The sequence below is a fragment of the Fusarium musae genome, chromosome 6 (genome assembly GCF_019915245.1).
Source record: "Fusarium musae strain F31 chromosome 6, whole genome shotgun sequence".
Classification (NCBI taxonomy): Eukaryota; Fungi; Ascomycota; class Sordariomycetes; order Hypocreales; family Nectriaceae; genus Fusarium; species Fusarium musae.
Window position 1 is genome coordinate 1,115,127 of NC_058392.1, and position 18,399 is coordinate 1,133,525.

Consider the following 18,399-nt stretch of genomic DNA (forward strand, 5'->3'; position numbering starts at 1 on the left):
TCTGGGCAAAAAACAGAAGGGAAGCGGAGTAGGAAAAGGCGGATGATCGATAATATTCTAGGAACTGAGCGGACGACACCGCTCTTTCGTGAAGTCCCTTGTTGAGGTGAAGGGAGGAGGTCTGAGGTTTTGGAGCAGCTGGAGAAGGAGGAGAAGGCTCAACGGCGGGTAGATCATGGGTTAGTCTCGCTGCTGTGGGCGGTTTGTCGATGGGGGAAGAAGCGGTGAAGCCGTCGGGACAAGCAGCCAATGGCCAAGCCACCTGAGATGGAGGCACCCACCCACTAGAGTGGCCGCTATAAGCCTATCCGCTGGCGGCGTCCGCTCCAGTGAAGAGCACACGACCCGCTATGGAGCGCAGGGGTCCCGCCTAGCACCTCGCAGGCTCACACCCCGGGAACCCTTGGGTTACTGTACTGGCTGTTCTACTGCTGCAACCCTCCTGCGCCTCTTCTGGGGTGTTGCACATTGACCAATTGTGGAAGTGGGATCGATGGCATGACAGAACCTGGTTCATCTGTTAAGGATTCCTCGTTGGCGCCATGTAAACACAAACAGGTTTACCCCGAACCGAGTCTAGCCAACCACCTTAGTAGCTGCGGCCGCCGCCATCGTTCAAAAGCCATGATCCAAGGTCTCGGCTGTCAGAAAGTCAGTCAAAAAGTGATTATGCTGTTGATTACCTGTCTACACACCACCCTCAGCTCTAACATATAACGTCGCTGGGATGCTGCGATAAAACCCCATTCACAGCATATCAATTCCCTCACGGTGTAACATGAATTCTGCCTCCTCATCAGACCCCGATCCAGTCGAAACTCGATAGACTTCCCATGAATCAAGACTCAACCTATCGCCAGCGATCAAGGCCCTGGTCAGGACCCAAAAGGCCCATAAGCCAGCCATTCTCCCCCCACCGGGATAGTAGCTTATAGGCCATGCCTAGCCATGGTATACTATTTTTCACTTGGCTGCCCGCTTGTCAGAGAATCACGATACGTAGCGGGTCTGTTGTGCCAGCAGATCCATTGTGGCCATAAATCGTGCATGAAATCCAGGTACCCAGTTGCCTATGTTCCTGAGAGGGTGACTGGCCTACGATTCCAGTTGACAGATGCGAATTGTCTAATATCCATATCATCTAAGCTCTCTTCGTGATCTCTGTGATCCAAAAATGAGGCTGTTTAGTCAATGTCGTGATAAGATTCAGATCTGCTTGACTTGCGCCATCTTATTTCTCTAGTCCCAACCTTGTATGAATTGAGGCCACCCCCACCGAGGCCCTTCAAGTGTCAAAAAGAGCCCGGACCGGATATCATACAGTGCATTTGGCACTTCAGTAGGTTTATTGTGGCTCACTTCGGCGGGGATACAGTGTGTTGTCAGACTGTCCACAAGCTCGATAATCTGTCATCCTTTGCCTTCCCACCAGCTCACCTTGCAGCAAAGCATCGTTACAGCACAGCATTGGTGGTGGTTGCATTGATGCACTGCAAGCAAATGGGTTTATCGTGGCAATGACGAGATAAGCACCAGTAGGATTCACATATCACGAAATGTTCATCTGGCGAATCCCCTTCACTTCATGTCCTCTGCATATTATTGCCTATCCCGTTTGCCTGCACGTCGTGCATCTCGATACTCCACCGTCTGCTACTTACTATGTGGTGCAGTTGCAGTTCTGCTATAGCCTATGTAGACAACACAGCAGAACTCGCCTCTCGCACACTCCGAGATCAAGCGAAATCAATCTGAAGACATCGCCGAGCTCTGCAGGTCATTCTCAACCTGTATAGGATGGGCAACACGGCGGTAAGCCACATGCTGATGGTAACACAACCATGGCGGCATGGCCCTTTCAGAATGTCTCGAGGCTTGGAATGCTGCACCATAATCCTGCACGTGCGATGGTTTGACTTGCTTTGTACCCCGGTACCAAGGTATGAGTTGTACGGTCCGAGCCATGTCACGCATTACACTGTCTGAGTGAAGAGTCTCGGAATTTTGACGGCCTTTACCAAAAGAATGAAGAAGAGAATCCGCAATGGCTTGACAGACAAAGAAAGTTGCCACAAGGCATTGGACGAGTAAAACTCCAAGATGGATCATCTTCAGCCGTCTCACCAACCGACCGAGAGTCATTGAATGCTTCACAACCCTTGCCATGGACATGGCCTCACTGTTTACAAGAGGACAAGTCTAGTAAGTCCAGCTCCAGCTTCGCCGAAACACCTAACCCTTCAAGACCAAGACCCGGACTCCACCTCAGGGTCTTACAAGGGCTGGCTGGTTTAGTTAAGCCGTCGATCCCCTCAACCACCCCATCCGCTTGGCTGTCTGGTGTGCTCGTGATTGCCAGCGAACACGTCCAGGATCAATGCAGAAACATATCCATTCAGCCCATCACAGCCAATAGATAACCGGTATTCAGCAGACTCTGGTTTATGATGCTCTCGGAAGATGCACGATATGTCCCGCGAACCTGAGTTAATGCGGCAAATCGTTCGTCAGTTTTCCAGTTCCTATTCAACGTCGTGGTTCGTCGTTTATTTGCGGATATCTTGCTGATGTGGGTGATCAGCATGAAGAGCATCCATCATTGTCCATTGATTTCTAGGCATGTTGCTTCCACATGCAATGCCTGGCTGGGCTGATAAAGTCGCTGTAATTTAGATGGGAATGTGCAATTGGTGCTGGGTACAGCTCAATTGATGTCGATATTTCGCTCATTAGGCTTGCTTTCAATAGTTGTTGACGCATACCATACGTGCTTCCTTAACTGACAAGGCTACCCCAGGCTTGCATTGGCGAAGGCATAACATCACAATGCTGAAAACAGAGAATCGTCAATCGTCGATCCAGTAATCAATTACATTGACAGCAAACAAGATCAGGAGCCTTACAAGCCTTGGTTCCTATTTAGTGTCTTGACTAGTAAATTCTGCACGACAAGTATGTAAAGCATCAGGGCGAGCGAGAAGTCCACTTCAGGCTATCAGCGATCTTGATCTAGCCTGGGCATCTCCCGCGTTAGGCGTGCATACATACATAGATATATCGATCATGGAGGAGACAAGGAACTGCCGGCGGCACAAGTGTATCAGGGCAATGCACAGCCTGACGTTGTGTCTGGTCACGTAAAGAACGCTGGCCAGCCTCCCCGGAGTAATGAAGCAAAGGCCATATGGTGTCTCTGTGTAATGTTTCTCAAGCTTAGCAGTAGCACGAGGCTTCAAGACATGGCGCACTGTCTTCTCTGCGACCTGCGGCCAGACCGCAACGCACGTTCATGCTGGGAGGTGGGCAGTGATGTCAGAAGCTCCCTCGATAGAGTGGGATGAGACAATATCTAACACTAACACACTAACATTCTGAATCTCATGAACTCGAGGGAATGTAAGCTGACATGCTCCGTATCAATCTCTGACTTCCCCCTGATACAGCTTCCTTAGCTGATTCTTGACGTGTTGACCGCATCTGATGCTACAACCAGGGTTCTCTTCAACACCCTGGCTATTCTCCGTGTGCACGTCTCATATTGTGGTAGTGCCCCCTTTGGTATGTCTCTATATTGAGTCTAGTCCCAGATGGATCGACGGCCTTATTCACGGAGAATCGATGATGCGTGGTGTAGCGACGGCGTCTCTGATAATTCATGCGGATTAACTAGTTTTGTTTCTCAACAGAATAGCACGAGTCAGGATGTTTGAGTCTACTTTGAGAACAAGGCGCGCGCCAACACTTAATCGGCTCATCCACTGATCAAGGTTCATGTTGACTACAGACTCTGCAGGGCCGAACAGGTTATCAAGGCAAATGGCATGTTGTTCACGATTGGTCCGGCCAAGGCTATGGATTAACAGATGTAGCCATAGTTGGTAGTTGTCCGTAGTAGCCGCATCGTATCTCCCGGGAGTTCCACAGTCGATGGATTCGATGCGCCGGCTATTGGCAACTCTGTTGCCATCAGACCATTTTTGACGCAGGGGTAGATTTTGACGCTCATCAGAGCAGGGAACAGTCTTCAGCGGTGAAGATTTTGGCCAAACACTGAGGAACAAACGACTCCATTCCTGGATCCGGATTCTAATTAAGGAGGCTTTAATCAATACTGCCGCTTATCGTGTTGTTTCTCTCTCTCTCTCTCTCTCTCTCTCTCTCTCTTTACCTTTGATCTGGCTCGCCGAGAATATGGAGATCGGCCCCCGACACTCCGCTTCACCTCCACAACATCTCCGAGCCGATCACTCCCCGCCATGGGCCGTGGGGACGCAAGGAACGCGGAATTCCTAATTAGTCCCTCCTCTGTAACATCTGGTCTCATCTTTCGTGGCCCATATACCATCGTGCGTACGTGCGAACTATCAAAATGTCGTGGCCACGTCGGTCTGTCGTATAGTTATTTGTGTTCACCTGCACCGGCTAAGGATCAATCTGGTGCGGTCTGTATTAGTGGTCAGCAACTGGTCACACAGCTCTGAGAAATGAAACCAAAAAGATAAACTATGGCCATCCTTCATTCCTGAGGCTAACAACCGAGATTTGTGCCAAGTATCTCACATCATGGCGGTGGTTTCTTGCATGCAGAACGTCAAGTTTGTCCTTGATCTCTAGCCGCTGTACGAGAAACACTGAGTAATCTCACTCGTACTACTCGATCAATGCCATGTCGTCAGATTCTGCAGTTACACTCAAAATCACCAGTTGTCGTGCAAGTGTGGCCGTTGGTCACCTCAACTGTTGGTTGACAACTCATAACTACTCCACCTCAAGATAGTATATCTCTTCACTACACTATCAACATCTTCATCATGGTGTTACAATCTGCATAGTATCGGCTTTCACTCATCAAGTTGAATGATATTCTGCAGGTAAACCCAAGGCCCTTTGGCTCCTGTATTCATTGCATTTGGGCAGCTCTGCAGCTGTTCACCTAGCATGATAGGCTGAGCCCCACGCATGCATATATGATGTAGAGCCAGATTATGTAGCTAATAACGGTTCTTTGGAGACATATGCATGTATGTGTTGTTACATGCACCATAGTCTGGAACATTCCAACCACTTTGTGTTTGGTAAAGCAGTTTGCTCGAGACTCCGAAGTCGTCGAAAGACTGTGACTCATATTTGGTTTGCTATGAAGTTGTTTCATTCCCTCCGAGGACGTCCTCAGCTACATGCCTCTGAGTGGCTTGACTCTCATGGTATGAGGTGCACCTATGTAATTATTAGGAATCGCGCTGATGGCATCATGCCGTGGTGTAATTCCTCGCTCTGTCGGTTAACAGAGAGACTTGTGTGCAGACCCCAGGTTGCAACACATCATCAAATACCTAAATCATGTTTACTTTACCACAGATATCTTGGTATGGCAGATTCAAGCTAGATGATACGCAAGGATATATTCAGTTATCGTATGACATATCTCTAAACTTATCGGTCTCGTTTCTCTCGATCTATATCTTCTTGGAAAAGGGGAACAGAAACATACAAGCGCTGGGTGTATCAACTCTCTTTTACGTTATAAAAGTGTCTATATTGAAGTCATACAACAACAACAAGATCGCCTACTACCAAGATTAGGTCTATACTTACTGATGACTTATTCATAATTACACATCCGAAAGCATGAATTGACTCATTTATCATTAAAATCGACTATGCGGTACATAAACGCAACCGGATAGAAAAACAAACCTGCTGGCTGATCATGAATAGCAGTAAACTTTTGAGAACCATCAGCGTTCAAGACCAACGACTGATTGACATGAGCATACGAGAGACATTTTAGAGGAGATGTTAGAAGAGTGGAAATACTAGCCCTCCAGGGCTTTGAGGATCCTGCAATCATCAGCCAGGACAGATCAAGAAATGCGTTGACAAATCTCAGAGGAGACAACAAACCTCAGCTGAGGTCTTTGTAAGGTTGTTCTAGCTCTGTCCGTATGTAGGACTCACTGGCCCATGATTCGGCGCACACCATAGCATTGATGTGCATGTTCAGCGAATCCTTCTGTGGACCATAGACGAGTCAACAGCGCAAGAAGAGGTCGATAAGGCCCTACATCCACGGGCACAAGCTCGGAAAGCGTACTTTGAGGAAGCACTCCTTGCATGTAGTGGCTATAAGTGACAAGGCATCCCTGGCAAAGGACACCTTTGTCAGTGCCAGCATCTGAGAGGGATGGGAAACGGATGGAAGCCATTCCGCCAAAGTCATCCTCTACAACCTCAGCCTTTCTCGGTAGTCTTGAGAGATCACAGCCTGGAGGGTCTAAAGGAGCCTCATGGAAGTGCCTGAATATCGCAGCATCTTTCATGGACGTTCTCCCAGGACGATATGTTGGCCTCAGTCTGGCCAGCTTCTCTGCCGAGCCATGTATCTCTAGGGCAAGTTCCTTTGCTTGCTTGACGCTGACAAGGCGTTCAGCCTGCTTATGCACGAATTGAAACCTTAGACCAAAAGTGCCAGGAACACTGTACATAACAGGAATGCGTTGGAGATCATGGTCAGTGAGACTAAAACACTCCTTGGCCATGGCCGGAGACGTCATCCGGAGAGCCTGGTTCTCATAGAGACACTCAAAACAAACCCTTTCACAGGTTGGCAGGAAGAGAAACCCCCCAAAAGCGAGACACGAGACACATCTGCTCTGCCGGAGAGCAGAGTGAAGCAGGGTAGCAGGATGGTAGCTCAAAAGATGAGTCTGTCCCAAGACAGCCAAAGCCTCGGGAGCATGTTGGACCGTCTCCCAATACACCGGCAGTTCCTCAATCACATCCTTTCCTAGAAGAGAAACCCGCGACAGGCGAGACAGAGACTGGAAGTCGAGGAGATCAAGCACAGACAATAGAAGTTCTGCGGGGAGACAATCCAATTGGCCTAGAGAAGAGGCCTGGAGTCGTGGCTTGTTGGAGATGGATGTAGTGGATGGGAGCAACCGATTCTGGTTGGGTACATAGCGAATCATGCCCTTGAACTCTGATTCCTCGGTACGGGTGAACTGTTGGAGGACGTTGCAGTGTGTAGCCATGGCGTGTTTAATAAACAATATGTGAGAGTGTAGTTAAGTTATACAGCAAGGTTTGAAATCTCTCCGCACAATGACGCAGAGAAGAACAAAAGATTATAGAAGGACACTAACTTAGTAGACGAATGGACGACACTAGACTTATAGTTTAGAAGAAGAAGAAGAGAAGAGCGGTAAAATAGTTGCACGAGTGAGTGCTCTTGGACCTCTCGAGAAAGGCCGAGGTTACAGGCTGCGTAGAGACTGACTCAGCAGAGTGAACCGCTTAGATTCCAGGATTTAACACAAAAAAAGCAAACTTGTAGTCTAAGGATATTGCTTGGACTGGACGGATACGCACAGCTGGTGGGTTTTCCCTGCATGAGTATCAATTAAGCGCGGGGTCCGATGTGGTGTTGGGGGCACTAAAATAAGTGAGGCTCTGAGCTTTGATGGAGTATAAATCCGAGTTTCCAACCTCACTATCCGTACCAAAATGTTGGATACAGCTAGCGCTATATCCTATGCTGGCCCTGTTCTTTTCTTTTCTATCTCTCATACTCGCACATCTCTTTGATCGCTTTTATGATCAGACACCGTGAGTTGTCTGCTCCAAGGTCCTTGTCTCGGCTATGTACTCCGTACCATGGATGATATCGTGCATATGCCCTGGACCGGTTTGACAAGCCGGTCTTTGAGTTCCGGTATGTCCCCACCGGGACAAAGCTTGCATGGGTGCATATTGGAGCAAGATGCCATGCCACTACACCAGAATATCTCGTGGTGTTTTGTTTCCGCGGAATTCCAGAGTTTTGGAGGGCGTTATCAGTGTATCAAATAAGAGTTCGATCTGTTTCTTATTACTACGTATAATATTAGATTCCGCGGTATATGTACTTCCTCGGATCGGCCCTTTGTTATGCCAGAGTGACATGACCTTATATGTCGGCAAACCCACCGGCTTATACAGTTGGTCCTGCAGACCTGCACAACGCATCCATACTCTGATATATGTTTACCATATAGAATTACTAAACGAGGTAAAGCTATCGACCGGACTCGAAGGTAAGACTGTCCCAGGCTTGTTGTTTGCTACCCAGATTAAACAGATTCGACAAGTCATGATGCCATTATTCTTATATTTGTTCCTCGACGTAGCTCTGGCTCTCGCAATTCCACGTCTTTTCTACACAGACTCACAACCACAAACATATCAATTAGACAACTCCATCACAGCATCAAAATCGTCAATCATATATTTCTCGATTAATTGATCGATCTTCATTAGCGCCCCCACCAACCAAAGACCATAAGTTGGGGGTTGGCTCGGTTCGGACCAAACGTCGGTCGAGAACTCGGATTTTCGAAGGGCATTGCTCGCTCGATTCATTCAACTTCCGCGAGTAGCGTCGGACTTTCTTTTTCGTATGTCTCTCAATGTTTTGGGATCTGCGTCGTCCCGTCTTTGTCTCACCTTTGTTGGGATAGTCAATCCAGTCAAACTTCTCGTAAATGTGCAAATGATCACGTCCTGCTGCAATAGCTACAGTAGTGTGAAACTGAGCCGTTTGAAAGCGAACAACTCTTGCACGACTAGTCAACTAGCGCATCACTTTTTTTTTGTGTTGAATGTGTTATTTCTTCTCTGAGACTTAGAGGGCCAGGTTAATCGGAAACTTACCTCCGCCTTGATGTGCAAGTTTCAATATCCTAGCGTCGGTACTTGACGGCCATGCTCGATGCAAAAATTGCTTCTAGAAAAGCTGCTAACAGGAATTTTCTGGCTATTTCGGACCGATACATGTGGCGTACAATGGTTTGATGGTGGCCGGTGGCAAGCTGTCGATGTTCTGGCTAGAAACTGCTGTTTCTGCTGGCTATTGCACGTTCAAATACGTGTCAGAGTCGTTTTGAGTTTGTGTATCTCATGTTATATCTGGTCACCTCGGCTTATACCCGAGGTCTCTCACTGACTTACAAAACACCAAGAATTAGAAGGTCTTACAGACAGGTTCGGCGTCGATATTATCAACTATCATAGTTGTAGTATTGATGTGAATCTATAATAGGTCCTCTTTCTGTTCCCTCTGGAAGGATACCCTGCATGATCACTTGCGCGTTCGAAAGGTTCCGTTCAGCGGCATGTGGATGATTGCCATGGCTTCGCTCGCAGATACTACATATCATTCACGGTATTCGTCATTAGATATCGGCGTTTCTAAAGTCAATTGCTTCAGCTGCTGGTTAAATTTGGGAAAACCTGGGCTTGACAATAAGTCTGTGGTTCTTAAGTGAATCTCAGAAACTACAACGGCCAGGATTCTTCAAAGACGACTGAAGACGGCCAAGCTACTTACAATTATGCCGAGACAAGAAGTATCAGAAAGGCTTGGACATATGTCTACGAATCGATATAAAAGCGAGACTGGTAAGTTGAGAAACACTGCAGTTCATTGAATGCCTCTTTGTCCACACGCAAAGTGGATATAGCAATTCTGAATTCAACTTCATACCCAATGAAAGATATGAATACATCCAATAACTTTCATAATACTATGATTTTCCTGGACTGGTTTTTCTGAGGGTATCTAGCCATGTCATGAGAGAAATTCGTTTTCTTCGTCATGTCTAAGTGATAAAAAAAGAATATTGAAGACTCCCTGCAACTTCCCACTGAAACCCATTGGTAGTCTATCCATGTATACCTTCAGCATTATGAAATATAGTCACATAATAAGATTTGACTCCATAACGCTCTCATGAGATTGCTTTTGTTAGATTGGAAACCAACCTCCCAATTCTTCACCTCCAACCTGCCAGGAAGCAAAAGACTGTAGGGTAGGTAGATAAGCATAACTTAAGTGGCCAAGCGATATGACCCTTCCTCAGGCAATTGTTTTCCAACTTGTTCTTAGTTTCTTATACTTAATACCTTTCCTTTTGGTATTTTTGACCTTAATATTAGAAAGTATTCAGAGCTGTAGTGGCTTTAAGCTCCTACGGTTTGTGTCTTTTTAACTACCTACAACATTGACGTTTCTTCAAGTCAAACAAGTCACGTATTATGCGCAGCACAGTAGTCTAATCGGTTCAGTATCGACCATTATCAGATCCAAGCTCAAGATAATGGGGTTTCCAATGTTAAAACCAACACAAATTCGAGGAAATCGATCTCATGGCATGACCTGTCGTTGGTACTAAAGTAACCAACAAAAGAGAATGCCCCGCCAAACGCATATTCTTATTGGGCAGAGGAACGAAGCCGTCCACTTGAATCCAATATTGTGGGGGTAAGATGGGATTGCGAGATACCATGGCTTGGAGAACAATATCAGCCGGACTTGTCATTGTTAAAGCAACGCAAATAAGGCAACGGGACATAATATAAGTATTGGTTCATCAACTGAGTGAGTTATGAGAGCCCGTTCTCGTCTCACACGCCCTCGACCTCGCGTTTTATTTCCACGCAGTAACAACAGCAATACTGCCACCAGCAATATCAGATCAAACACAAGAATGGCTTCAGCTGCAACAGCGCCACAGCCCGATGTTGAACTCTCCATACCGCCTCTCTTCACTACTGAACCTCTCATCCGCGATAGCCTACCCACAGAGTCATCGCGTGTCCAGGATGCAACGATAGACGAAGTCCTACCTTTTCTTCAAGGCGAAGAATTCGACTGCTGCAACTCCCACGGCGTGCCCCATCTGGACCGTCGCCTCCATGTAAAGTTTCTGCATAAGCAGCTGGGAAAGCTGCCCGCCGCTTTCACACCCGCTGACCCCAGTCGGCCCTGGTTCTTCTACTGGTGTCTGTCTGCTCTTGTTCTCCTGGGAGAGGACGTCGTGGAGTACCGACAGAGACTTGTCGATACCGTCCGGCCTATGCAGAATCAAGATGGAGGCTTCGCTGGCGGATTCGGACATACCTCGCATCTCGCCACCTCCTATGCAACCGTTCTGTCGCTGGCCCTTGTTGGCGGTGAAGACGCCTACGAGGTCATCGACCGTCGAGCAATGTGGAGATGGCTATGCTCACTCAAGCAGCCCGATGGAGGGTTCCAGATGGCACTCGGCGGCGAAGAGGACGTCAGGTATGTGCATGCTGTACCACTACACCTCGATACTCTTCTCTGCAGCGCGGCGATCAAGGCCCGCAGTTCCCCATCGGTCTCATGCCGTGAACCCCAAGGACACATGTACGATCACTTCCTTCTAACAAAGTTGTAGGGGGGCTTACTGCGCGGCCGTCATCATATCGTTACTCAATCTACCTCTTGAGCTATCACAGGACTCTCCTGCACGATCCGCTGGCCACACTGGCCTGTTCACTGGGCTTGCAGACTATGTACACCAATGTAAGTGACGCACGAAATCCCAAAGCAACGACTCCGTCTCTGATCATTCACCGTAAAGGCCAAACGCACGAGGGAGGCGTGTCGGCAAAGCCGGGCATCGAAGCACATGGTGCATATGCTTTTTGCGCTCTCGGATGCCTCTCGATTCTTGATTCTCCACATCGTTCCATCCCGAGGTATGCTTCTCCCTTTGTCTAACCACTCATGTTGTGACATGGAAGCGGTGCATCGCATGCTAACCTTGTCTTGATGTTTCTGTTCTGTAGGCATCTCAATGTTCCACTGCTTATCTCTTGGCTGTCTTCGCGACAGTACGCCCCAGAGGGTGGTTTCTCAGGTCGCACCAATAAGCTAGTTGACGGTTGCTACAGTCACTGGGTCGGAGGATGCTGGCCCCTCATCGAGGCTGCACTCAACGGACCCGGGTCCGGCCCTGGAGGGGAAGAGGCCAATTCAGGCGGCCACGCGCTCCCTGCGGCCAAGGGTAGCCTTTTCAGCCGTGACGGCTTGATCCGCTACATCCTTTGTTGCTGTCAAGACCAGTCTAAGCGGGGTGGTCTGAGAGACAAACCGAGCAAGTATGCAACTTGGTGGCCCTGCTTCTAGAATATCTGAATGGGCGCTGACTCGAGCCCGACTACAGGTTCTCTGACGCCTACCACACATGCTATGTACTTTCTGGCTTGAGCGCAGCGCAGCACAAGTGGAACTTGGATGTTGCTCGACCTCACGAGGCTGATGTGACAGGCGACTCGTGGTCTGTGACACCGTATATGGATGGTGAACAGATCTTTGATGAGGAGGATCGAGTTGCTACCGTGCATCCGGTCTACGTTATTCCGCAGCATAAAGTGGAGGCCATGCAGAGTTACTTTTCGTCCAAACATGGCTTCTAGATCATGTAGCACTCGTGTAGTGCAGGATGGGGCTTGGAAGCCATAAGAAAAGAGAGACCATGCAGCTGAGACATGTCACTTTTCAATGTACTTCATATGCTGGGAATCTTGTGAGGGCGTATACACGAAATACCGAGGATGGATGCATTGCCTGCTTGGGCACACAGATCTACCAACTCTGTGGTAATCTATCCTGGACAGAGATACATATTTTGGTAGCCAAAGCACGACATGTAACCTGCGTCGTCAAGGTTGGACAAACTGGGCTTATCCGTCTTGGATCAGAGAGAGATACAGCACACGAACAAACATGGACCGCAGTGCATGCATGAATCAGAGTCAGAATCAGTGGATTTGCGGGGGGACACTCAGCTTCTTCACACACAAGCCGAATTTGATGGCGCCATGTCGTGTCGTCAACAGGCATGACAGAGTAACAGTGCAGCTAACATGCATTTCGATCAAATAACCAAGGCTGTATGTCCAGCTGAGTCATATACTTCTGGGATATCTATTGAGTGCTTGAACTTTGCTCCACTGTAACTTGATCATGTAATACTAAACACAGAAATCGTATTGAATTGAGACCTGCATGGGGAATTGAGACCAATTTCTATAAGCCTGCATAAAGATATGTGTTCTGAAACTATAGAATGTAATTCAATTTGAACTTCAAGATAATACTTACTACTAAGGTAGTCCATTCCTACCGAGCCCAATATTTAACTGTCTTCGACTGTGAGGTCAATAATGAACTGTGCCTCTTTCTCTTTCCCACAAGCGACGCTCCATCTCGAAACCAGCAATTAAACCCTCAAAAGACTCTTCTGCAGTGTTATTCATAAGTCTGCTTTGGAGCTACACTTTGTGAGAGTTGAATCAGCATAAACTTACCCCGATATCCTAGATGGTAGCATTTCACAGAAGGGAGCATGTTTATCTATGTTGTTCTCACCAACAGCAATGTAGCCAGTCACAAGCGGGCAGCCTTAAAGCGTGAATGGGATTGGTTCGAGTGTTTTTGTTTGTGTGCACATCAGGATGAACCCTCATCGTTGCTCTGGAAGCCATGATATAAAGGACTATTGCTCACTTCAAGTCCTTTCTTAACTAGCAGCTACTTAAGAGAATCAAAAAGAGTTCAATAGTGCAGTCAAGAATTTATTGATCATACTATTATCCGCTAATGCCATGTCATAAGTTCCTGGCTTAGTTCTAGAGCCAAGTGAACTGTCCACGCCGAACAATCTGGCCTCCGCGTTCTAACGACAACCAAGAGTCATTGGCTTCCAGCTGATGGTGATAAGAAACGCCAGACAAACAAAAGGCTCTGCATTAACTTGAATTCAGGTTGAGAACTCATATCACATCGAGGGCATCTTACAAATATGGCTGAGCCTGTGTCACAGCATTCTCGGTATGAAATCGTCATCTGCCACCTGAAACAAAGCCCACCAGTACTGGACTTCTAGATCTCGCTATCAGATGCTGTGAGATTCGAGTGAGCTCTCCTATTTTGTATGTCTGGTGATACAAGTGGCCACTGGGATTTGAAAGCAGACAAAAGCAGAAAACGCAACACCTGGCTTGCCTCGAGTACAGCCAACACCGTAATATTACATCACGCTGGAAACCGACATCATGCATTGTTCCTTGGCATAAACGAGCCAAAGAGACCTGAAGATATCAGACCTTTTGACCTTCATTATGGATCGGAGTTGAATTGGAGCGGAGAGCGCTTTTCTACGGTCAAAACCATCCTATGCATGTCGTCGCGTTTGGGACATGCTGTTGAAACTGAGAACAAGTCGATCGAGCCCGCCTCGAACACGAGGGGCATTAAAGTTGTTGTCTCAGACAGTCCTCGACAGTATGGCATGATCAGATGGTTATAGTTTTGTAAGTCGTGTCATCCTTCGAGGCCAGAGTCCTCAGTATCGTCAACCCGAAGAGGCCCATGCACCTTGATCGACCGGCAAGACATAACCGAGCTGGACCCTGCTGAAAACCACAAAGTGTACTACCGATCATACGTAACAAGTTATCTCGCCATCTTACCTGCGGATTGAAGACCATGAAGAAGGCCCAGGGCCGTCCAGGCTACATAGTGACCGTGGCCACAGAGCTTGAAACCAGGTGCCTATGTAGTTTACGCGAATCATTTGTGATTCTTGCCATTGCTATTGGTATCAATGCTTGTAGCGGACAATATCTACACCCTTGTTCCCCGTCAAGTGGGCCTTTACCATGATAATGAAGATAAGTGTAAACTTTCACAAGACTTTTGAGAGAGACCACTGTTCATGTCCCTGCTATGGAAATCAGATATCTTGGTTTGTAACATGGGACCTCCACAGGCCAGGCCCGTAGCCACCATGAATAGCCCCAAGCTGCGCACACGTTTATCCGACCACAAAGAAGTCTCATGGCTTAATAGCTTGCTCTTACGGTTGGTTCACTAGCCCTAGGTTGACAGCTGTCACGAAGCTCAAAAGGCTTAACATGTGAGCACATATAGAATTACAATGGCGCGCTGTTTACTAATGCTCTTCTCTCTGCCGTCACTCGTCCATCATGTCAGCAATTTGAAAGTAGATAGGTGCCCCGCCTCTCCCCAATGCTCTCTTCCTCGGGAAACATGAGGCTGAGGTCGACAAATGAGGGAAGCAATGATATACGTGGGGCACCCACAACCAGCAAACCCTCAAAGTTTTTCTGACGTGGAGATCTCACGATCCAGTCCTAGTAAGCATCCCACGCTTGTTAGGGTTGCTACCGGAGTAGCAAAGCCATGCTAAGCTACCATGATTCGGTTTAGGAAGATAGTATTAGCCCTCTTGCCCGTTGTTGCTCCCGACTGCATAGGCGCCGCCGCATGCATTACAGCTGGCGATACGCTGGAGGTGACAAAGCTCGCAAAAGTGCAATGCGTCAAGTCCTTTTCGTCGCTGGCGGTTATCAAAGTTCCGGACTTAACTTGTTTGTTTGTACAAGAAGTTTGGATCCAAACCCAAAACACTCGGAATCTCCGTCCATCATGTTCTAGTTTGGTGGGCAGCATCTTGGGACGTGTCGACATGTCATGGGGTTGCCTGAGACGGTTGGACGGTCACGTCAGAGCTAACTAGCGGCACCCAAGATAGAAATTCTGGAAGAGTTCGAATTGTCGAATCGTTGTTCGACTTTGAAAAGCTCCAACCAAGCTCGCTCCGTCATGGCTCGCGTTTGCATGGGGGCTCCCTTGTACCTCCACAAAGCCCACAGAATCTTTCGAGGGACGACTTTTAGCAACATCCCTGCCACGTCCTGCAGCTTGATATCAGTCCTGCAGATGCTTGGCAGGTCGTTTGTTTACCGTCGAATATGCTTTTGTCGTTAGCTCGGCCCTAAGTAAGTAAAGTAACTAAGAAACTGGGCAATGCAGTTGTTGTTGGACCAGATGTCCGATACCTGACATGGTGAAACCGCTGATTCGCCGCATGTGATTGATAACTTCGTTCAAAATGGATGCACTCGCGACGTTGCTGGGATTTGATATCGGCGCAGATGGAGTGAGAAAGATGGCCACCCCATGGATATACGGTATAGTACATCAGCAGGGTAAGATGTCCGAAAGGTAAGGTACTATAGGTACCTACAACGGTACTCTTTATCGACTAGCTTGTGCAGAGAGAAGATGCCGCCATTGGAAGTTGCCTCGAGGTTCCAGTGCAGGACAGACAGTACATAGAGTGACCCAAGTAATGTAATGTTGTTTTTATCAACAGAACGGCATTGCCAACACATCTATGCATGAGGTTAGTAGGGGCTGACCCCAAACTTGTCTGCACCTGCCTTACCTTGCCTTAGTCTTTGCCTCAACTTCCTTTCTATTGGGGTTCTTCCTGCCAGTCATTTCCATACGTTACCCCTCCTGGCGTAGCTAATAAGGCAACCACGGCGTTCGGACGTTCCATGGGCGGGCTGCCTTTCCCCCTCTTCGACACGTTGGCTTCCTTCTGCACAGGCCGCGCTCTTCCCTCAAAACTCTGTACCTGCTAAAGTAGGTACCATCCATACGTACGAGTACAGACTTTGGATCGCACTAGAGAAATTGGCTTGTCCAAGTTTAAAGCACAAAGGGCAGAAAAAAGTTCTCTTGTCATCCAGTTCTATGTACAGTCCCAAAGTACATGGAAATCAACCAATCCCTCGTTACACTCATCTCAGTGCCCCGTCTTTATCCCTGAGACATTTGAGCAGAGGCTGTTGCGATCAGCCAATCAGTCTTGGCGCTTTCACCGTTCTTGTCATGTTCGAGCCACAGTTAACAAGAGCTCTGTTGCTTTTTCCTGCGTGCTGCTTGCTGGGAACAGCCCTAACGGCGCCCACACCCACGCCTGTGGATGCATGGCGCAGGGCATGGTTGGCAGGGGTGTCTGAGAGAGCAGTGTCGTTGAATATCTGGGCCAGCCACTGACTGTACTGTTCATGCACGTCGTCGCGCTGCTTGCTTCACCGACCCTTTCTCCAGGCCCTGGGGAGTGGGATGTGGAAAGCATCCAAGTGGACTGTCCTCGCCTGCTTCGGGTGGTGTCACTGTTGAATTTGTTTCCTACCCTTTTTTTACCTGCATTTGTCAAAGAATGACAGAACTGATAGCGGGAGTCGTATTCGAAGGTTTAGCGCTGCTGTCACAGCTTTCATGATGCTATTCCGAACTGAAGATTAGACGCCCTTGTCACATCCGATGGCCAAGATTGGAAGCGCCCATCGCCACTACAAAGACAAGCCCTATAGGTCCCTGAGCTGAGCAATATGAGAATCTCGCGCTCTTATTGATGTGCCTTTTTCCGTCTGCGGATCGGCCATGATCTTAACCGCCACATGAAGTTGAAAGAGAACGTGGCCCTCTCCCACTGAGTCGTTGTTGCTCGGCTCCAGCGCGACACTCTAGCCATCAGACTAGGCCGCACAACACGGCCGACCATTTCGCGCGCAACTGGCGAGGATCAGAATATGATCCTAGCATATGCCAATCCCGACCCTGATAATTTTCGCTTCGAATTATTAGTTGCGGTTACAATGGACAGCTCGAATTGGTCCTGCAGCAGCTCCGGCCACCGGGGCTCTCGGGGCTCAAGAGGAGGGGTTCAAGGTGGATTGCCCCTCACTGCAGCTCATCGTCCTTCTTTGGACACAAAATACTACGTACTCATAGACAGCACGGTACTGATACAGTACTCCAAAGGTCTCACTGCTGTGCATTAGTGGCCGCCGAAACAGAGATCTCAGACGTCAAGATATGGATGGTGGTCAGAGTCAGGTACATCTGTTGGTTACTCTGGCTGTCTGGTGTTGAATTGCAGTACAGTAGGTAGGTATAAGCTGCTTCTGCGGCGACAGAGTGACTACTACCGATTTTGCCCCTCTCAAACCTACCGGGCTTTTCGAACGTCCGGCCTGGCAACAGAAACGAATTACCCGCCTTGGACCACTACGGTGATCTCCTCTTCGCCACTTGACTTGAAGCTAAAGCAAATTGAAATTACTGCTATGTCGCAGTGCATCTTCAATCGCATGTCTGCATGAGCTTCGCAAACGGGGCCCTTACTGGCCCCATCGCCCCCCATTCCAGACCATGCTCTTATGTTCTCATGTACTCGGCCGGATACAAAGCCCTGACCATGCTTACATTTATCCTGTAGATAACCATCACAAAGAGAAATGGGCAAGCGATCACAACAATACAAAGTTTGAACCAGGGCAACATAAGGCCGCCAAAGGAAGAATGACAACATGGAGACAACACAGGAAAATAAAACATTGACCCGCGAGAAAGGGTTCAGCTAGCTGCAGAGCAAGGACTGAGACGGAATATAGGAACCTACTAAGTTCTTTCGAGGTACGCCAGTGGCTGAAGGCGTTAACTTTGAGACTTGTCAGAGAGATCGCCTGCTTGCTGCATCCTCCATGTGTTGCGGTGGAGTGGCCTAGTCGCCAGCGGTTTTGATCAACTGGCAACCAGGTAGGCCAGCACAGCAAGATGGGTCACACTTTTCGAGAGCCGCATCGTTGCTTGCATCTACCTCCATTCGCGCGTCGTCCTTTGTCTCCAGACACCCCCGGTCCCACGCTAAAAAGCTGTCTGGAATA

At 48.2% G+C, this 18,399-nt stretch overlaps 2 protein-coding genes across 2 annotated transcripts; one reads left to right on the top strand and one right to left on the bottom strand.

Annotated features, from left to right (window-relative positions):
* Nucleotides 1-5,954: 5,954 nt before the first annotated feature.
* J7337_008246 (uncharacterized protein) lies at nucleotides 5,955-7,034 on the bottom strand (the record flags this gene model as incomplete). Its single annotated transcript, XM_044825869.1, has 1 exon — nucleotides 5,955-7,034. The coding sequence occupies one exon, from the start codon at nucleotides 7,032-7,034 to the stop codon at nucleotides 5,955-5,957; it is 1,080 nt and encodes a 359-aa protein (XP_044678786.1).
* Nucleotides 7,035-10,526: 3,492 nt separating this feature from the next.
* On the top strand, nucleotides 10,527-12,264 carry RAM1 (CAAX farnesyltransferase (FTase) subunit beta; the record flags this gene model as incomplete). The annotated part of the gene is made up of 5 exons (XM_044825870.1): nucleotides 10,527-11,104; nucleotides 11,241-11,368; nucleotides 11,394-11,544; nucleotides 11,635-11,946; nucleotides 12,012-12,264. The coding sequence occupies 5 exons, from the start codon at nucleotides 10,527-10,529 to the stop codon at nucleotides 12,262-12,264; spliced, it is 1,422 nt and encodes a 473-aa protein (XP_044678787.1).
* Between the last annotated feature and the right edge of the window lie 6,135 nt (nucleotides 12,265-18,399).